We start from the raw sequence: 22,212 nt of genomic DNA on the forward strand, positions 1-22,212 counted from the left end.
CCTCCCTCGCTCATACTCAATGCTCTCTCTCAAAAACAAATGAATAAACATTTAAAAAATTAAAAAAACATATATGTGGACCTCTGAGTACCTCCTAGCCTTTGGAAATTAGGTTCTGGGCTGTCCCTGCCTCTAACTGACACACAAATCAGTTTCGCCTTTTTTGCCTCAGCTTCATCTGTAAACTGGAAGGGTGACTAAGTGGGCTGGTCATAACTTGGTTTTCTGCTCTGTAAAATGGAGATAATCATCATAACTACTTTATTGGGTTGTTACAAAGATGAAGTAAGATAGCATCTGTAAATGACTATGTAAAATGCTTGGCATCATGTGTGGTGGTGATTATAATAAGCACGTTATGTGTTTTCTCATCTCAATTAAGCTTCGCATCAACTTCGGTAAGCAAATAAGTAAATGAAACTTCGCAGCTGCTCTAAGGGTTGTCCACACCTTAGCGATACTCTCAGGTCCTTTCCAGCTGGCGTTTAAACAGTACATACAGCACACGAGCGTCTGGAGTAGCACCCAATTTGTACTGCCTCCACTACCGGCTATTATTTAGTCAGTCTATTATCTGTCTGGGGTCAGTGTGAGGTGCTTTATAAGCTATCTATTTTAACACTCCAACCTTAGTAAGTAGGAGGTTTCCTACATTTTACTAATGTGTAAATGGAGGCTCTGACGGAGTGAAGTATCCTGCCCAAGTTTAAATCAGTTAGTTTTGAACTCTTATCTGACTCAGGCCTGACTCCAAAGTCTGTTTTCTCTACTCTGCTACTCATTAATGTTGCAGTAAAACTAAATAATATAATGTAGCAAAGGAGCAAGAGTAGCTTTAACAAGTAGAAGTGGTAAGAAATTATACTGGCTTAAAATCATTGCTGTCAGTACTTAAAAAAAAATTTTTTTAACGTTTATTCATTTTTGAGAGATGGAGGGAGACAAAGCGTGAGTGGGGGAGGGGCAGAGAGCGAGGGAGACACAGAATCCGAAGCAGGCTCTAGGCTTCCGAGCTGTCAGCACAGAGCCCGATGTGGGGCTCGAACTCACGAACCGTGAGATCATGACCTGAGCTGAAGTCGGATGCCTAACCGACTGAGCCACCCAGGCGCCCCAATTTGCTGTCTGTACTTACTGTGGCATGTCTAAGTGGCTAAAGGAACAGACAGGTGATTTGCTTTGAAAGCATCAAGACTAAGCCCTTGAATGGGTTTCATCTGTGGAGGTCTACCAATAATTTTAAACAGACCATAACATTATTTTATTTCATATGAAAAGAAAATATACCTCAGATCAGAGATAGCAACGATGAACTCAGGGTTATACCTCAGTAAAAAAAAAAAATAACCTCACTTCCTATGTGCCTTCCGGTTCATTCCATCAGATCCGCTTTTCTCATTACCTCCCTTCCCCACATGGACAAGTGGTACCTGGGCATTAATTCTCATTTTCAGAATATGCATTTTGCTCAGGAGACCCAACTAAAAAAAAAAAGAATTTCTCATCCTATCAGGATGAAGAAATCCTCTCGTTTCTATCAGGAAATAGGCTTCAAGTATACCAAATGCTTTTGTCAAAGAAATATCACCAGCTTCTGTTGTGTGTGTAGTTTATTTGTATATTTACCTTAAAACAAGATTTTAATATATAACGTGAAGTGCCAAGTAATCTGGTTTACAGGTTAATTCAGTCTGAAAACAGCTGCACATCTTGAAAGGAACTCACATGGAGAGTCAATGGAAGCCAAGTTTGCATAAATCATCTTATGATACAGTGATTAATACTGTCTGTAAAAAAGTTTAGATGTGGATATGTATTTAAGGAACTTTTTCTTTTAAAGTAAAAACGGGTCACAGATCGCTGCTTTGCAAGATATACTTCTATTATATCGCTCGTTTTATTGACTAGTTCTTAATCCTGAGGTTTACACCTGGGATAAGCATGCTTTAGGCATTTGTGAATGACACAGTCAGCAACTGAGCTGTGAGCTGAGTGAGGTCACAGGGCACAGGCTGTCATTCTTTTCATGTTAATGACAGTAATGGAAGTCTGATACATAAGCAGTACGCATTCAAAACATTGACACCTGATAGTAGGTCAGGGAAAAGAGAACAGGGACTCCAGCTTAAGTTTAAGGGAGGAAAAACTGAGGAGTCATAACTACCCCAAAGATGTGAAGGAAACCGCAAAAGACATGGACCTGATCTGCTGTAAAAAAGGAAACGAATCACTCCCTTGGGGATGATACGCCAGCAGTTTCAGCACATTGTAGTCCTGCCTCTCTCAGGGTTTTAACTAAGATTTAATTTCATGGAAAAGTAGCCATCTCGAAACAAAAAGAATGCCATTTACCAAAACAAAGAGGCCTTATCAGTGTGGGACTTAATAAGGAAAAATATTTATCTGTGCCCTGCATGTTTTTCAAAAGCCATACTTCCATTCAACGTTTGGTATTTACTACAGTGCTGGTTACAGAGCTAACAAAATAAAAGCCTGTTGAATGAATGAATCACGGGATGAAAAAAGTGATGCAGACAGTCATTTCTTGAGAGCTCAAATTCCACTACAGTGCTCCTTCTTGGCAGCCTGGCAAGGGTTTGGGCGACAAGAAGAGTTCAGTGTGTGCCACAAGTGTACGTGATCTGCTGCACAGTACATTCATTTCCAAGAATGTCACGCTTAAATGAGGTGAAATTTGGAGGTCACCACCTCCACACCAGGATTTTCCAGCTTGCACGAGGTAAATTATCAAAAACTGTTTGGCGTTACACTGTTACATTAACCAAATTAACTGAAGGTTCCTTCTAAGGAGTTGAAAAGGAAAAAATGTGTGTGTGTAAGGAGTTATTTCAAACATTCACTTTCAGACAAATGAAGTGACACAAGTTAAAATCAGTGCAAACTGATAACTGGACTGTAACAGAATGACAAAACAGAAACCTGATTCTTTTGGTGCACAGTAGTCAAAGTGGCTTGCTCACATTTGTTAAAACCGGAACTGAAACAATGATGTGTACCAAAGAGTAAGGTGAAGTGGTTTTCACTGTGGTCCAGTGTGTCATTAAAGTCTCACCCCCGCTTTGAGCTGATCAGGGCACGTGGGCTCAACAGAGCGGTCAAGTGCACTCACGGTCGTTCCCACTGGAAGCCTCTATTTCAACATACGTGTTTGAGCCACGCTTGGGTCAAACGCCGGTGCAAGTAGACTGGCTGAGACTTTAGGACCTGCTTTCTGCTTTTTCCTCTGGTACTGTTTCCCAGATTGGCTCCTTGATGTGTTCTGGTAACCGTTCTAATTTTGTCTAAAAAGAGAAAAACAAAACTATAACATAATGTGGACTTAGCCCAACTCTTTAGCCACAAATTGGATGAACTCTGTTCCCTCAAATCCTCTTGCCTTCTTTCTTCCTTTTACCCCTCTCACCTTTTTGTAGGGTTCTGAAACAGAAGGAAACCGGATGGTATACAAAACAGTCTCACAAATGGTCGATCTGATCCCCGGTGATCTCCAGGGACACCGCCAATTAACGTAGACCCCGCATCTAGGCAACTGCTAAGCGGGAAGAAGACTCCAGAGGTGGCCCGGGGAGGAAGAAGAGGCTGCGGTGGCGGGATTCCGCTCAGCTGCCACTGCTGCACAGAGGGGCAGCGACCCCAGCTCTGCCTCCACACCTGCCACGGGCCATCCCGCCTACTCGGTGGGCCGAGACAGGCCCACGATGTGGCAAAACAATACAGGCCTCCCTCCATCAGAGGTGGAAATCTAAATCATACCTTTATAACTTCCATGGCAACTCCTTCAGGTAAGTTTCGCTGAATATATTCCAAGTAGACATCCGCTGTACTTCCAGTCAGATGTTCTAACTAAAATATCAAACATGAAATTGGTTCATGATATGCCGTTAAAGCAGAAATGTTAAGTTTTTAAGTAAAAGCAGTACAGCCTTTTCTTCATGAAATCTTACACAGAATTCCAATTTAAAAGGAAAAGTATATAGATCCTCTGGTTGACTGGAAGGGGGAGTATGGCATAGAACACCTTAAAATCAGGGCTCTATGGAACCCACCTGACAAGCATGATGTTAAAGCAGTATACCTGCATTTGTTTCATTAACATTTACAGTAAAACCTTGGTTTGTGAGCATGATTTGTTCCGGAAACATGCTTGTAATCCAAAGCACTTGTATATCAAAGTGAATTTCCCCATAAGAAATAATGGAAGTTCAGATGATTTGTTCTACCTCAAAAATACTCATATAAAAATAATTACAATACTGTAATAGAATACAAAATAATAAAGAAAATACAAAATACAAAGAAAAATAAACAAATTCACCTGCACTTACCTTCGAAACCCTTCATGGCTGGTGTGAGGGAGACAAGAGACAGGAGGGTTATTGTGTAGGACGATTTTCACTATCACTAGTGGAATCACTGCTATCTATTGACTCAGTGGAATCTTCTGCATGGGGGCCATTGTATATGCTCAGATGCTGACAACAGAACAGTATTAATAAACTCTTGTCACATACTGTATTTATGTAACTGGCAATCAGGCAGCAGAGGAAAGGGCCTATATGTGCAGGCAGCCTGACAAAGAATGAAGCAAAACATTCCTAAGCTTCCTCTTGTATGGAAGAGCAAAGGACTGTCCATAGGTGCTTTGAAGGGACAAAACATACACTAGTGCCAGTTGTGGGCACCTTCCAACGTTCTGAAAAATCACTGATTTCTACCAAACACTGCAGCCTGAGACCAAGCATCTGAGCATGTGAGATGATCACCCACAATCCCAGAGTGAGAGAGTGAGAGTGAGAGAGAAAGAGAGGGAGAGAGAGAGAAGAACCATTGGCTCAGTTGTGATCATGTGATGTTCGGCATCACATACTACTTGTATTGTAAATTTATTAGAAATGTTTGCTCATCTTGCAGAACACTCGCAGAACAAGTAACTCGCAATCCAAGGTTTTACCGTGTTAATCACTTACTATGTGATGGCAGTATTCTAAGTGCTTTCGATAAATATCTCATTTTATCTTCTCACTAACCTTACGAGATGGGTACCATTATTACTCTCATTCTACAGATGAGAGCACTGGGGTACAGATCACACAACTGGTATGTGCCAGTACTTGGATCTGTCTGATTCCAGAACGCTCACTCTTCTTAACCACAAGACTATGCTGACCCTACTGGATGCACAAAGGAATAACAGATGAATGAAAAACCTTAATGTTGCCCGGCACGGACATGGAAAACCCAGTTAGCATGTAAAAAGGATCGCTAGAAGTATATAAAAACTTAACTAGCATTTTTGAAATAGAAGTAAAATTATTCCAAGGCCATATTATTGTATGAAAATTAGCATAATTTGCATTGCTGAGTTAAAGTATGAACTGCTCTTAAGGATGGTTTATTTGAGTTTGATTTCCTATCATTTACCTTCTCTACAACTATCAGTCATGGGCAGACTGAAAGAAGTCAACCCGGTCAACATCAAGGGAAAGTTACAATGTGGTAGTGTGAAATTCCAGATATTTCAAAAATGCTTGAATGTCTGAAATAAACTCACCTCTAAACATCTGTAAAGTGTTCTCATTTCATACTGAACTCTGTGCTTCTTGAAAATATGCACTGATTTGAGAAGAGTAAATCGCTCTATTTTTCTTGGAGGCTCATGTCTGAAAAATTAATGGGCGAAACAACATGCTTAAGCTAAGTGATGTTAAAACCTGAGTCACAGATATCAAAGCATGATTGCACAATTTTGTAGGTCAAGCTCATACTCAATTACAGGCATTAGCTACCATTTACAGACTTCCATTTGTCAAGAATGTCCTGTGTAACAACCGCTGTCATAAAGCTCAGGCCAAAACAAACACCCCAGACAGCAATGGGAACATTATTCCACAGCCTCAAAAATGAGCCTTGGCATGCAAGGGCACACACATGCACCTGCGGCTTTTACAACCCTGCCCTGAACTCCCTTTCTGACCAAATACATGAACTGTGAGGAGAAGCAGCCATGTGCTACTGTTTGTGTATTGTTTTAGAAAAACCTGCAGAGACACTGATAACCACAAAACTAAAGTCTGTTATGGGAAACGTGTGGGTTCCTTCTGTTTTGTTATAAGGCAAGGCTGGCAAAGCCCCAAATGGGCCTTGTTTAGCACCAGGAACAGGTGATGAGAGAAGAGGGTTGCAGGAATCACCCCTTATCCGCGGTTTTGCTCTCAGCAGTTTCAGTTGCCCGTGGTCAACCGTGGCCCAGAAGCAGATGAGAACTCCTTCTGAGGGAGTCAGGTCAGTAGCAGCCTAACATTACACCATATATCACAGTGCCGACATCATTCCCCTCACTTCCTCTCATCCTATGGGCAATTTTTTTTTAACGTTTATTTATTTTGGGGGGGGCGGGGAGAGGGAGAGGGAGAGAGGGAGGGAACGCATGCACGCAAGTGGGGAGAAAATCCCAAGCAGGCTCCATGCTGTCAGTGCAGAGCCTGACATGGGGCTCAATGTCACGGGCCATGAGATCATGACCTAAGCCAATATCAAGGGGTCAACGTTTAACCGACTGAGCCACCCAGGTGCCCCTCATCACGTGGGCATTTTATGGTCTCATCTCATCACAAGGGTGAGTACAGTACAGTAAGAAATTCTGAGACAGGGAGAGAGACAGCACATTCACATAACTTTTATTACAGCATATTGTTGCAACTGTTCTGTTTCATTACTAGTTGTTAATTTCTTACCGTGCCTAATTTATAAATAACTTCCTCACAGGTATATATGTATAGGAGAAAACAGTACATATAGGGTTCAGTGCTATCTGTGGTTTCAGGCATCCACTGGGGGTCTTGGAAGTATCCTAGACAGGTAAGGGGGAGACAACTATAGTTACACTTGACCCAGCAGTGATTTCAAGGCCATATGAAGCTCACCTGACTCCTGCATGAAATTACCGGGTGACTAGTGTTTCTGAAGGCTGGTTTTAAAATGGCTATATTAGACAAAGACCATCAAACCCAAAGAGTCTAAAAGGATTGCTTGTTCGCCTAATCCACCTCCCTGCCCCATGGAGAGCCCAGACATGAGGGCTTCTTGGGTCTCCTATGTCTATGCAATTGCTAAAGAAAGGATTTCCTCTATTTTTCTTGTTCACTCATTCTAATACTTAAAAATTCTAGTAGATAGGAATCCTGATAATATGACAAACCTAAGCTCTATCTGCCATGAGGTTCTATGCTGTTTTAAGACCTTAGACCTGGGGCGCCTGGGTGGCTTGGTCAGTTGAGCGTCTGACTTTGGCTCAGGTCATGATCTCACAGTTTGGGCCCCACACCGGGCTCACTGCTGTCAGCACGAAGCCCACCTCGGATGCTCTGTCCTCCCCCCCCGCCCCTCCCCCACACGCTCAAAAAAGAAAAAAGAGAGCTCACACCTAGTTGGGATGAGCACCATTTTCCTGGTTGATCATGTTACAGCAGCTAAAAGGTCAGATTAGGAAAGATAAATACTTACACTTTAATAGAGATACCAAGTTCTTTAGCAGCAAGCACGGCAAAATATTCGTAACTGTCCAGTACGGCTTTATCATGGCCTTTTACTAAAACTGACAGGCGCTTATATAATGTATCTGGTTCATCAGAAATGGTTATCTAAAATTTTCAAATCAAGAAGAAAAGTTTCAGTTGTGGTTCCTCCAATATTTATAACTGGAAAATTTAACATATTATCCTCAATTGAACACTTTCAGAGTTTACTAATAAATGGGGAGAAAAATGCTGAGCAACATCTTAATACTGTTAGCCTAAGTAGCTAGATACTAACACATTCAGATCTCCACAATGACGCTTACAATCTGTTAAAATATACTTTAAATCAAAAGGACTTCCAAGCAACCTACAAAATCACTAATGAGACCTTCTAACTTAATATTTATTGGGCCCCAAATACACCATGGGAAAGGATTCTGGGGTCTGTTAACCAAGTAGCCTGGTTAGAAGGGCAGAAGACCTGGATTGAGAATTAAACTCTGCCTCTTATAGCTGAATGACAACGGGCAAGTCATACCATCTCACCATATTTCAGTTTCCTTATGCATAAAACGGAAGACTACCTATGCTAGAGCTCACAGCACCACTCACGGCATTTCTGTAGGGTGCTAACATGTAAACACAGATTAAAGTGCTTATAAGTCATAAAACGTTGTTTTACAAAGGCAAGCTATTGCTATTTATATTTTTATTAGTTTTATTCATGTATGTTTTGCCTACCCTAATAGAAAAATTACTCATTTCTAATTAAAATGTTATGGCACTGACTGTACATTTAACTTGTACCTCTTCCACTCTAATGCTTAAAGATTTTAGGAATAATGGGTTTGACATTTCTGACTTTCCTCCAAGGGGTGAATTACCTTCACCTTCATCCATCCATTAGACCAGTAATTTATCTTACTAATCCAATGATTCAGGGTTAAATTACTTTGCTCCTCAAAGGAAATCTACTTACTAACCAGGAAGCAAGCTAGACATTTACTCTCAATTATCCCCAAGGTTAGGCAGGGTTGCTGGAAAGAACACAGTACACGGATATTCTACACCATAACCTAGGGCACAAGGGAGAGGGAATATAGCCCTAAGAGGTGTTTCTGATTGGTCCTCAGAGGGTTTTAAAGAGAGTTTGAATCTGTCGTGATATAAAAAAATCAAGAGATTTTGAATAAAAAATTGGATTTCAGTTTAGCTTGGAAAATTTGAGACCATCTGTCATCACTAGGTCTGACTTCCCACGTGGCAACAAGTGGCTAGAGTAAGTAGCAGCTGTCTCGCTTATAAAGGGCATAGCCTGCCACCGTGCCCACCCTGCCATCTTTCCTTACAGGCCTGGCCCAGGCAAACATCTGACTTGGAGACCCAGAGTTTATAGGTATTGCCATGGAAATATACCCAGTATTTATTCAGTGAAAGAAAAATCAAAAGAGCAGTACATTATGTAGAACACAATTTCATTTTGGTGTGCATGTGCACAGACAAGATGATTACATACAGACAAATGTCTAGAAGGATTCATGACAAACCGTTAAAGGGGATTATTTGTGAGGGGTGGAAATGAAAGATTTCAGAATTTGTAAGGATTTTTTAAACCACAAATTTATACAAAAACTGGGCTCACAGAATCATGATTTTTACTTAAAGGAAAAAAGGTTACACAGCTACTTCTAGATTTTCTTTACTGTGGTAATGTGCTTTCTCACTGTGAACAATAAAGGATTGTCCAGGCCCAGGTTCAATGTCTTAACATGAAAACAAAGACCTGAAAGCCTAAAAGAGAAAAAAATTTCCCTAATGTAATAACAAGTATTCTGCATCATTAATTATGACAACCCTTCACATTATGCTGAGCTAAAGCAAACGACTGCTTATTCCCACAGTTATTTGGGGTAAATAATTGATTCCCTGATTCTCTGAAACATAATACGAACAGCCAGGGACATTACAGAGTACTTTACTCAGGCACACCATGCACGTGCCAGTATTCGAAAACAAAGTATTTTTACTCTAAAGTGCTCGGGAAACAGCCCCAAAGGAAATAATGAGGAAAATTTATTGCTAATATAGCTCCTTACCAAGAAACAGAGAGTACATACCGTGGGCTTGGTCAAATCCTTGGGAATATCAACGTGTAGGTTTGAAAACTGCACCCACTTCATACTGGTACTGCTATGTGTGGAAACAAAGAGAAACCTAAGTAAAACAGCACAAAAGCCCATTTCCTTATTCGATTTAGCAAACCCAATTATATTATATACTTACAGGAGAAAGCCACCATTTCTGGCTGTACTGGTCTTAGAACTGTTTACAGAAAAACTCCTTGAACCCTAAAAATGAGGAGCATGTTTTAGAATTAAAGTCAGTATTCAAATCATTCATAGTTTCCACTAAAAAAATCAAAAGGTGTACAATGCTTCAAATAATGGGCTATCTCATTATTTCAAATGAAGACACTGAGGTAACTAAAATGCCAGATTAGATTTCATTTTAAAACAAGAGAACAACGACAGAGTGGATAATCAAAAAAGACTCTCAAAATAGTAGAGAATTTGTGTCTTTTAAAGCTCAGGAGTAAGAACTTTTTCAAACAAGGAATTCTTGGGGCGCCTGGGTTGGTTAAGCATCTGACTCTTGACTTCAGCTCAGGCAATGATCTCATGGTTCGTGGGTTCGAGCCTTGTGTCGGGGTCTATAGTGACAGTCCAGAGTCTGGTTGGGATTCACTCTTCCTCTCTTTCTGCTCCTCCCTGTTTGTGCTCTCTCTCAAATATTTAAAAAAAAAAAAAAAAAAAAAAAAGCAATTCTCTCTCTCTCTCTCTCATACACACACACACACACACACACACACACACACACACGCAATTCTCACATTAAAAGAATACCTATGACTTAAATATGTGAAAAGAAAAAAAAAGGGCCCCTGGGTGGCTCAGTCGGTTGAGTGTCTGACTTTGGCTCAGGTCATGATCTCACGGTTTGTGGGTTTAAGCCCCGCACTGGGCTCTGTGCTGCCAGCTCAGAGCCTGGAACCTGCTTTGGATTCTGTGTCTCCCTGTCTCTCTGCCCCTCTCCTGCTCATGCTCTGTCTCTCTCTCTCTCTCTCTCTCTCTCTCAAAAATAAACATTAAAAACAAACAAACAAATAAATAAATAAAATATGTGGACATCAAGGAAAAAAATGTGACTTCATTCTTCCATTGGTTTTTATAGATTGAATGTACTTCAATATAATATTTATTCTGCCTGAATATTTCTGAGCAATAAGTCTCTTTATAATTAAGAGCTGGACAGTAATTCTAAAGTAATCTTATTTTGAAGCTTTTCTACATCTTTTCTAGCATATGTGTTTCTTGGCTTGGCTGGGATAGCTTAGTTTATAAATAAATCGAAATACACAGGGAAACTGACACCCATCTTCTACCACTGCTGTACTTCATACTCCCAACAATCCAGCATTTCCAAATCCTTTACTGTCAGCTCCCCCTAGTGGACAAAACTTCTAGTTTTAGGAGACCTATGGTACTATTATATATAGCAATTTGCCTTCTGTTTTCCCCTTAAGCTATCCTGAGATTTAAAAATGTAACCTGAGAAAGGAGTACAGTAAGATCCCTAAAAATACTTAGAAGATGAAAATAACACTTTAGTACAAGTAAAACTTAAACCAACTGAGGGTCACCTAAGTATGTTTTAAAAAAGCCTATTCTTAGCTTATTGTCCTGTCCTCCCTCTGTACCCAAGATGGACGCAAACCAAAACTTTCATATTCGCCCTTGGATGAAGGGAGAAAAACAAAAAGAAAGGAAATCAGGCACAATACAAGGCAGCTGGAGGTGAGTGCCATTCCCCACACACAATCACAGAGGAAATCCCCTCCCTGCATGTACGCCAGAGACCCCACAATCCAGTTGTGCAAAAGGACCACAGGTCTAAGGAACAGGACACTTCCCAGTCATATTCTCCCAGTATAAACCTCTGCTTTTAAAAGCTGGAGCCTAAAGTGCTGTTATATCCACAAATCAACCTTAAGAAGTTCTTAAGATTTTTGTTTTGTTTTGTTTTTTTAAGGGACAGAACCGAGTCTGAGTGTGCATTGTATTAGTAGTTCAACTTTCACCATCTAACTTTTCTTTTTTTTTTTTTAACATTTATTTTTGAGACAGAGAGAGAGAGAGCATGAACAGGGGAGGGTCAGAGAAAGAGGGAGACACAGAATCTGAAACAGGCTCCAGGCTCTGAGCTGTCAGCACAGAGCCCGATGAGGGGCTCGAACCCACGGACTGCGAGATCATGACCTGAGCCAAAGTCGGAGGCTTAACTGACTGAGCCACCCAGGCGCCCCTAACTTTTCCTTTTTAAAAAGCTTATTCTTATTTTTGAGAGAGACAGCATGAGAGGGGGAGGGACAGAGAGAGAGAGGGAGAGAGAGAATCCGAAGGAGGCTCTGCACTGTCAGCACAGGGCCCGATGTGGAGCTTGAACTCACAAAACCAGGAGATCATGACCTGAGCGGAAACCAAGAGTTGGCCGCTTAACTGACTGAGCCATCTAGGCACCCCCACCATCTGACTTTAAGAACAATGGTTCTCCAAGTGTGGTCTGAGGACTTGAGGGGTCCAAGAGATTAAAACTATTTTCCTAATAATAGCCATTATTTGCAACTTTTCCACTCTCACTCTCAACCGTGTACAGTGAGGTTTTCTAGAAGCTGCATGCTGAGTGATATAGCAAGACTGCAAAACAAACATGAGAATCCAGCTGCCCTCCATGAAGCCAGACATTAAAAGAATGTGAAAATGAATAAAGGGAAACCTCACTGAAGCAGGGGGGTTAGAAGGGGGAGCCATACCACTCAATGTCAATTATGGAAAAAATTGTCAATTACAGGCCCCAACATGAAAAGATGTTCACTGAATCTTCTATAAGAAATTGACTACCTCTGTGACTCAGCCTATGAAAAACTATCTGAACTCCTGCTTATCTCCACTGGACCTTCATTCAAAGCACTTCCCAACTTCTTCCTTTTCCTCCATAAAATGTTTCTCTCCTTTGTTTATGGGACTTGCCTACGGTTTGCCATAGCTTGCATGTCCCAAACTGTATTTCTTTGTCATTCCCAAATAAACCAATTTCTACTGGTAAAATAACTTTTATTTTTAAGGTTAACATTATTTGGTGATCAGAAGTGGGATCCAAAAATGAACCCCAACAGCTTTGAGGCTGGTGAGCAAACAGGTGCCAGGGCCCACAGAGGCAATTAAGCTCACTGCTTTCTTGCCATTCCTGGTGTTGGAGGCTAAGTTTCTCCTGCACTTCGAGCTCTATTCTCTTTGTGCTTTGAGCTCTCCAGTCTTTATTTGGGATCTGTTTTAAGGCTTTGTCCTTTCAGAGTACTTGCCTGACCTTTGGTCTGACTCCCTTGTTCCTGTTGGAACTGTGTTAGTTTTGGTCCACCTCCTTTCCAGAACTGGGCTGTTCCCACTGGTTCTGTGCTGACCTTTGGTCAGATTCCTTTGGAACCAGGATGTTCCTGTTGAAACTGTGCTGTTTAGGAATTTTTCTTTTTTTGCTCTAGAGAAACCTCTAAGAAACAGGACCCCAGTCATCAAACTGCTTTAAGGGCAGCACTCCTTCTGGGACCTTGGTTTTATGTTTAAAAACTATAGTTCCTCCTCATGCCCATTTCTAACTAAATGGACTGACTTAATCAAAAGTAATTTAGAACTTCAATTGGCCATTATGGGGAAGTTTTGATCTCCCCAAACTTACTTTTCTCAAAACCAAACCAGACAGCCATGTCTCTAAACTTTTCAAACTTGAATGGGATGCCTGTGTCTTTTTTTCTTTTTAATTTTATTTTTTATTTTTAAAAATTTACATCCAAATTAGTTAGCATAAAGTGCAACAGTGATTTCAGGAGTAGATTCCTTAGTGTCCCTTACCCATTTAGCCCATCCCCTCCCCCACAAACCGTCCGGTAACCCTGTTTGTTCTCCATATTTATGAGTCTCTTTTGTTTCGTCCCCCTCCCTGTTTTTATATTCTTTTTGTTTCCCTTCCCTTATGTTCATCTGTTTTGTCTCCTAAAGTCCTCGTATGAGTGAAGTCATATGATTTTTGTCTTTCTCTGACTAATTTCACTTAGCATCATACCCTCCAGTTCCATCCACGTAGTTGCAAATGGCAAGATTTCATTCTTTTTGATTGCTGAGTAATACTCCATTGTATATATATACCACATCTTCTTAACCCATTCATCCATTGGTGGACATTTGGACTCTTTCCATACTTTGGCTATTGTCGATAGTGCTGCTATAAACATGGGGGGTGCATGTGTCCCTTCGAAACAGCACACCTGTGTCCCTTGGATAAATGCCTAGTAGTGCAACTGCTGTGTCGTAGGGTAGTTCTATTTTTAGTTTTTTTGAGGAACCTCCATACTGTTTTCCAGAGTGGCTGCATCAGCTTGCATTCTCATAGGATGCCTGTGTCTTAAAGCTTCCAAACATTACCAATTAATCTAAAACTGGTTCTCTGCAAAATATAGTTTCTAGACTGAGACAAAGATGGAAAGGCTTCTGAGGCCCCCAGGACTGTGGCAGCCACCTACGCTCAAGCCCCACCTGTGGTGACATCATCCTCCTTCTCTCTGGTTGGCTTCCATCCCCTCTACACCCTCAGTTTCCCCATTTAATTTTCTCACCAAACTTCCCTTTTCATCCAAACCTCTCCCTGCACCCACTAAGATCTGCTCCTTTAAAGTTAAATCTTCTGAGGTTCCAAGTAACCCCCAAATTTCTTATGTTCCCTGGAGTAATGCTGAATTGCGAGCCAGAGTTAAAAAGAGTTTCCCTGTAATGACTGAGAACCCCCATAGGTTTGCTGAAGCATTTCCCATAGTTTTGCAAACTTGCCAACCCAGTTTCTCAGATTTTTTAGCAATTAGTCCACATTCATGTTGGAGAGGGCCAGACCAGACACTGGCTGTAAGTAGCCCAATGGGAACATCTTGAAAAGAGTTTAGAGAAACAGACCCCTGATTTTTGGCAAGACGCTAGAACATTCCCTGGAAATCTCCACCAAGCAATTACAGTAGACTTTTCCTAAGCCTGCTGATTGGAATAAAATCCAGTCTTGCACACAAAAGCCTGATGAACCTATTCATGACTATTAAAATTGATTTCAGATTGTTTTCAAAGAAAATTCTGGTCTTCCTTTTGATGTTGAATCCATTGGGGTAGTATTTAACTATGTTTCTTAACGGGATTAACTGGGCTAACTCTTTTTTTAGTTAAAAGGACCATGATGGAATGGGAAACTGTGCCGCTCCTGATTAGTTGGTTTGGCAAACCAGCTTGCTAGTACCTTAGGGGAATCACCTAAAAGAAAGACCACTAAAATGCTTAATTTTTCATTTTAACAAATGAAGGCCCTTAAACAAGATGAAAAACTTCCTGGTTTCTATTATTGTTGCAAAGGGTCAGAACACAGGAAAAAAAGATTGTTACCATCTTGCCTTCAGCCCTCTATAGCCAGCCTTTCCAATGTCCTCCTCATTCCCAAGACAGGGCTCCAGGAAACCACAGGAGTTCTTCCCAAACCTCCCTCTTACTTGGCTAAGGGAAACCACTGTTCAGATCAGGAACAAATCTTTCTCTTTCCTTATTGACACAAGAACTACACGCTTGGTGCGTGACCCCAGTGCTATAAAGCAGCCCCTGCTTGGAGTACTGAAACAGTTCAAACACTGGGGTCTCTAATAAACTTCACCAGTTTCGTCTCTGACCCTGTTCTCTTTAGTCTAGGCCCTTTGGGAGACACGCACCCTTTTCTCCTTAGTTCCTCTGCTCTTACAGATTGCAGAGATTTTTCAGAAATACATCATGCTGGAATTTCTTTCTCCCAAAAAGAGGGAAATAATTCTAGAATTTGACAGTAGTACTCAAGATAGCCAACCAGGGAGATTAAATGACCTTCTGACATCTTTTATTTGCTCCATGTCGGACAGCACTACAGCTGCATCTGGGGACACTGTCCCCAGATGGACTGGGTCAAATCCTCTTTCTGGGCAAAATCTTCATCTGATTGGCGGAATCCACAGGTATACTTTCCATCTAGATTCAACAGCTCCTTCAAAACCTCTCCCCAGAATGAATGAATACTCTATAAATAAAGAAGCCCTGCAAGGCATCAAGCTGGTAACAGAAGATTACAAAGCTCAGGGCCTCATTATCCCCTGTACTAGTCCTAGTAATTCGCCTATTTTACCTGTGAGAAAACTCAATGGCCAAGGATGGAGGTTTATCCAGGACCTCTGAGCAATACATTGCTATCCCTTGGCACTCTGTTGTTCCTAACCCCCATATGTTACTGACATCCATTCCCAATGAAAGCAAATTTGTCACTGTAATTGATGTATGTAGTGTAAAAATAGCCAGTATCTTTTTGCTTTCACTTGGGAAGGATGGAAAGACCCCTGGACAATAATGCCCCAGAGCAGCACAGAGAGTCCTTACTTTTTACAAACCTTAAAAACAGATGTGGATGATAAAAAACTTTCTATAGGCTCTACTTTGTTAGAATCTGTAGATAATTTGCTTTTCTGCTGCCCTTCTCAAATCCCTTCTCAGTAAGACAGCACCTATCTGTTAAAGCTTTTGGCATTAAAAGGACATCAAGTCTCTGGAGAAAAACTGCAGTTTGCTCAAACTCTGCTTCAATACTTAGAGCACCTGACCTCAGAATGAGGACCAGATCTGGATCCAGGTAGGCTTCGTGCCATCCTGAACTTCCTCACACCTAAAACGAAGTGCCAATTACGAGGTTTTCTTGGACTGGCTGGCTACTGTCGAATTTGGATTTGAAACTTCTTTCATGGCTCAATCTCTATACGATTTACTAAAGAATAAAAAGAAATGGCCAACCTAATTCTATTATTTGGAAAAATCGAGAAGACACAGCTTTGGGGACTTTAAAGAAAAGCCTAATAAAGCCCACGGCCCAGATGTCCTAATTACCAACTTCCCTCGTTGCATGTGAGGGGGGAGGGAACACCCTTGGAGTACTCACCCTAAAACATGGGGACCATCATGGACCCATGGAGTATCGTAGCCAACAACCAGACCCTGTGGCACGGGGATATTCCCCTAGCCTCTGCATTCCTAACCATTCCTGCCACTGCACTGAAGCCCTCTGAAGAAATAATCGCGGAATCCCCTTTAACTATCCTTTAATTCTGGCTAAGGGTAAAGCTGCAAACATTTATAACAGTCAATATGCCTTTGGGGTAGCTCATGACTTTGGAATGTTAGGAAATAGTCAAGAAGTTTCCAATGGGGATAAAATTGAAAACATCTATATCCACAATTTATTCGATACTATGCTTTGGCTGACTGCACTGGCTGTTACTAAGGTTCCCAAGCATTCCAGACTCAACTCCCTGGGTACCAAAAGGAAACCACCTTGCTATTATTTCCACCAAAAGAGCTGCTTTCAAGGAAATCAATAGCCAAACTCTGTCATGGTCCAAAGGGATGTTCCTCCAAATAATAATTTGGAAAAACTAACCAGAGATACCCAACAATTGGCCCCAGAGAGGAAAAAACAATATTGGAAATCGAGTAATTGTTGGCTCAATAAAGAGAACTGTGGTTTGGACCAAATAACAATCGGGCCTTACCAGAAATTTTAACATTCCCATGACTTACCATTATACATGTCTACTGACAAAATGACAGTGTCATGAGCCCATATTCATGGGGAAATATTACTAAGGCTGAAAACAGTGTCTATCCTGCTCATCCCACCTGTCCAAAGTACAATGCAAAGAAACTGGTTTGCACAAATTTCATACAGCTCCCCCATCTTGCGGATATAAATATACTTTAGTCATGGTCTGTATGTTTCTCACTGAACTAAAGCTTTCCCTTATACACAGGTCACTGTTTCTTCTGTAGCTAAACTTCTGTTAGAAAATATTATTCCTACCCGGGGAACCCCTCTTGAACTTCATAGTGACTGGGGAACCCATGTTACCAGTCAGGTGCTTTGACAAGTCTGTGCTGTGTGGCTGGTTTTACAACACTTCTATTGTATATATCAACCTTAATCCTCAGGGTTAGTCAAACTCACTAATGTCAGGTTAAGAGTAAACTGACAAATTTTGTAGACACCCTCCAAATACCTTGGCTGAAAGCATTGCTGTTGGTCCTTCTCAATCTCAGATCCACCCACTTTGGTACTCAGACTCTCGCCCTTTGAGCTAGTCACAGAACGCTCAATGCACCTGGCCCTTGCCTCCTTGATCCACAATTGATAAAAGGAGACCTATTTCATACTGTAAAGGTCCGATTACTTCTTTTTTTAAAGTTTATTGGGGGGGGGGGTTGGCAGAGAAGAGGGAGAAGGGGAGAGAGAGAGGGAGGAGAGAGAATCGCAAGCAGGCTCCGCACTTTCAGTGCAGAGCCCGACGCAGAGCCTGAACTCAGAACCATGAGATTATGACCTGAGTCGAAATCAAGAGTGGGACACTTAACTGACTGAGCCACCCAGAGGCCCCAAGGCCTAATTATTTCCATTAAAAGCAACTATGCTTTGGTAGAGCAATCTCTTCACAGTGCACCTGGGAGACAGACCTTCACATCTTGCAATATGGAGATTTTGTCTACTGGAAAAGATACATCCAGAAAGACTCTCTAACCTTGTGGGAAGGACCCTCATCAGCTACTGCTAACCATCCCTTGTGCTGCCAAACTCCAAGGGACAGAATCCTGGACTCACATGACACATCTAAAGAAAGCGACAAACCCTAACTGGACCTGCACACCATCTGCTGACCTAAAAGTAAAAGCTTCCCAGAACTGAAGCAGATGACATCTGAAGACGCAGCTTTCTCAAGATGTCCAGACCAGGCCTATACATCTTTTCCTCACTATTTACTTCTATTTCTTTTGTGGAAAGAAAATGCCCTTGTCCACCTTTCCCAAACCCTCGTGAAAGGGGGAAACCACTTCTTTTGACGATGGCCTTTTGAAAACAGCCTCATCACGAACCTATGGCAAATTAACCTTTCACCTGCTTTTTCTGAAGGGTGAGAGGTTTCAGCATTCACAAGTCTCTTTTTTCCATTTGGACTATTAACTGACTCTGGAATCTTATCCAGATTTATGGCGTGAATTTGCAACCTTACGTGCTGTGTTACTGGATTACATTTGGTTCCAAACAATTCTTTTGAGATACCAATACTGTTTTGAGTTTTGCTACTTTTGCAAAAAGTTCATTAGCTACTGCTTCAGGTTTATAACTACACTGTATTTTCCAAAATGCACCCAGTTAATTCTTTCAGTGTGTTCTTGCAATATTCACTATTTTGTCTTCACGGCCACTTTAAGCAGGGACTTCCAGGAGGCATACATGACTCCGTGTTTGCCTCTGTAGGGGGGAAGTTTCCTCCCCCAAGTCACAATACGTGCCAATAAATATTTTAGTTTGCTACCTTCAGACTTAGGGGACAAGTTTAGAACCACCATGTAATTTGGAATTGTTACATTACTTCTTTTGTATAATTATTTAAAGTTTTATACTTAGCTTGTCAAGCTTTTGTAAAAATGATGTACCCAATAAAGAGATGATCTCCAATTGGTACAAGCTTGATGTCTTGATAAATGGGAAGTGCCTAAGAGTTCTCCCTGCCACCCCTACTTGTTACTTGAGTCACCTCGGTATGTTTCTTTCTTTCTTTCAATTAAAAAAAATTTTTTTTAATGTTTATTTATTTTTGAGAGAGACAGAATGCAAGCAGGGGAGGGAAGACAGAGAGGGAGACACAGAATCTGAAGCAGGTTCCAGGCTCTGAGCTGTCAGCACAGGGCCCGATGCAGAGCTCAAACCCACGAACTGTGAGATCAGGACCTGAGGCAAAGTCGGATGCTCAACCAACTGAACCACCCAGATGCCCCAACCTCTCAATATGCTTCCAATCTGTATTTTCTCTCTGACATAAGACATAACAACCAGGAAAAGTCCTTCCTGGCACAGAGGAACAAAACCACTAAATATGGAAACCTGACTCCCAATTAGTAATGCCTTTGGAGAAATATCTTGATCAAAAGGAGGAAATGTAAAAATAAAAGGAAACCTCACTAGAGTCCAGAGGCTAAAAGGGGGTCCCACATCACTTAACATCAATTACTGGAAGAACTGTCAATTACAGACCTCAAGAGAAGAATCAGAATCAGGAAAGTATGATCAATTACAGGCCCCCAAAGGAAAAGATGCATAATAAATCTTCTACAAGAAACTGATTACACTGCAACTCAGCCAAGGAGAAACCATCATCACCCTGAACTCTTGATTTTCTCCAAAGCACTTCCACTCAAAACAGCCCCTCTCAACTTCCTCCTCCTTTCTAAAACAATCCTTTCTTTTATTTGGGGACTTACCTATGGTCTTGCCATACCTTGCCTGTCCCGAATCGCAATTCTGTTATTCCCAAAGAAACTCATTTTTGCTGGTAAAATAATATATACTTTTAAGGTTAACAAGAGATTTACAAAAACATAAAACACTGCTACTCTTGTCACTTTGTTTTGAAAAATTTATTTTTCCATAAAATACGTAATGCATTATTTTTTTTCTTTTCTTTTTAATTTTTTCAAGTTTATTTATTCTTGAGAAAGAAGATGCGCGCGAGCGAGGGGCAGAGAGAGAGAGAGAGAGAGAGAGAGAGAGAGAGAGACAGAGAATACTAAGCAAGCTCCACACAGTGCAGAGCCCCACCCACTGCTCAAACTCAGAAACCCTGAAATGACGGCCTGAGCTGAAATCAAGAGTCAGGCGCTTAATGGACTGAGCCACCCAGGCGCCCCTTCTTGGTCTTACTTCTAAATGCAAGCATTTTTAAGATTCCCAGTTTTATTTTCCAAAAAGTTACATATTCAGAGCTAAAACCGACAAAAGCAAAAGCTCTCTCGAGTCCTCAACCAGTTTTAGAGTGTTAAAGGGATACTGAGGCCAAATAACTTGAGAATCACTGCTTACGGTTTTTGCTTTTTCTCCAAAGAAAGGCGCAGGGAACAGCCCATTCCTACCACTTCCGCGACTCTCATCTAATGTCAGAATCAAAGCTATCCCAATTTGGTTCCATGGGAGGGGTCTAAGATCTGGTACCAGTTCAGCCCCTGATTTTTACCAAAGCAAGCCTTCTCTGAGCTTCAGTTTATTTTGCAAACCTGAAAAGAGTGGTGAGGGACATACGCTGTTCAACATTCTTTCCAGCTCTGACATCCTACGATTCTTCTTGTTCCCGTGTTTGCCCTGATTCTTACGTTTTATCCCATGAGAGGATTCGAAATAAAACCAGCCCCTTTCCCGCCACCTTCCGGCAAACAATGCGCCAAGGGGCGGAATAAATACCGGGGGAAACTCCAGATGGTCAGAACGACAAGCGGCAACAAGACTTTACGGCTCCTGCCCTGTCAGCTAGCTTAGTAGCCCCCCCCACCCGCCAGATACCTGCCAGAGACGCCGGCACATGGACCCAAGCGCCGCTCGCGCCGCCATCTTGCCGTCCCGGGCCCCTAGGACTGCTTCCGGGGCAGAGTCGCGTCCTCAGACCATAGAGTTCCTCAAAAGGAGAGAGCGTAGCCTTGCGTTCCGGCACAGGAACAACCATAGAGACGTCATTCTACGTTTTTTTGAGGGTGGGACTGAGAGTCCAGCTGGCTTCCCTAGGGTCGGCTGCTTGGCTGACGCTGGGTCTTGGTCACATTGCATCAGCCCCTGTGTAGATAGTTACCAAGTTCCTTCAGTGTTTCCTCTTCAAATCGTGTTTGCTTATGTAGTTCCTGTTTGGTTGGAGGTAACAGAACACAGGCTTTGAAAAAAATGTATATAGTTAATATATTGGCAGCAGTTATTTCTGGGTAGTGGATTAATGGTTGATTTATTTTCCTATTTCTGTATGTTTCAAAATTTTAACAAAATTTCTATTTCATTAAAAGGAAAAGTACCAGGGGTGCCTAGCTGGCTCAGTGGAGCATGTGACTCTTGATCTTGGGGTTATGAATTTGAGCCCCACCTTTGGTGTAGAGATTTCTTAAAAATGAAATCTTAAGAAAAAGAAAAAAGGAAATGTACCACTGCACTGAGTCTAGGTCCCATCCCTTTATCTCCTTAAAGTAGCCTTGCTGTGTTCCTTAAGCCCACATTCCTTCCCCACAACAAATGACATTTTTGTGACCCAGCCATCCTGTACCTCACCATCCTACCAGTCTTCCTGTCTTCATTTCCTTGTGTTACTGTAGCATTTCAGAATTTACAATAGCTGCTGTTATCCAGTACCAGAAACCAAAAAGTATTATAGCCAAAAAATGTCGTTATTAATGTCCACCATAATTTAGCTGCAAGTAAAAAGGCTTATAACCTGGGTTTGTTATAATAAAAATTTATTTCATTTGTGCAGTTCTCTAAGCTTTATTCTCCCCAGGTGCTTTCACATAGGCAATTCAGCATAATGGAAAACTCTGGACTTCTAATTGGGAGATCTCGGTTCTCAACCCAGACTTACCACTTAGCTGAGTGACTGGGCTTGCCAGTAACTCAGGCAAGTATCTTGCCCACTCTGAGCCTCAATTTTCTCATATATCAACTAGAG

General features: G+C 41.5%; 1 protein-coding gene across 4 annotated transcripts; it reads right to left on the reverse strand.

Annotated features, from left to right (window-relative positions):
- Positions 1–1,592: 1,592 nt before the first annotated feature.
- Positions 1,593–21,282, reverse strand: MRPS10 (mitochondrial ribosomal protein S10). Of its 4 annotated transcripts, none has more exons than XM_043591404.1 (7): positions 21,072–21,282; positions 9,822–9,886; positions 9,656–9,728; positions 7,525–7,661; positions 5,573–5,681; positions 3,775–3,864; positions 1,593–3,302 (listed from the first exon to the last, which is right to left on the reverse strand). In XM_043591404.1, exons 1-7 carry the CDS (start codon positions 21,117–21,119, stop codon positions 3,219–3,221), a joined length of 606 nt encoding a protein of 201 aa, XP_043447339.1. In that variant the 5' UTR covers positions 21,120–21,282; the 3' UTR covers positions 1,593–3,218. The 4 variants fall into 4 exon arrangements, with proteins under 4 accessions (XP_043447339.1, XP_043447338.1, XP_043447337.1 ...); XM_043591403.1 differs by having other exon boundaries at positions 9,656–9,725; positions 21,076–21,246; XM_043591402.1 differs by having other exon boundaries at positions 21,076–21,246.
- Between the last annotated feature and the right edge of the window lie 930 nt (positions 21,283–22,212).

Source organism: Prionailurus bengalensis, chromosome B2, assembly GCF_016509475.1.
Source record: "Prionailurus bengalensis isolate Pbe53 chromosome B2, Fcat_Pben_1.1_paternal_pri, whole genome shotgun sequence".
NCBI lineage: Eukaryota > Metazoa > Chordata > Mammalia > Carnivora > Felidae > Prionailurus > Prionailurus bengalensis.

Bases quoted from the DNA above. Each gene is read 5' to 3' on its own strand.
- MRPS10 (XM_043591402.1), bottom strand. From the start codon at position 21,231: ATGGTTGTTCCTGTGCCGGAACGCAAGGCTACGCTCTCTCCTTTTGAG. The intron at 9,887-21,075 runs GCAGGTATCTGG...CCTCATTTTTAG, and splicing joins TCCATGTGCCGGCGTCTCTG to GGTTCAAGGAGTTTTTCTGT. The intron at 3,303-3,774 runs GTATGATTTAGA...TTCTCTTTTTAG, and splicing joins TTGCCATGGAAGTTATAAAG to ACAAAATTAGAACGGTTACC.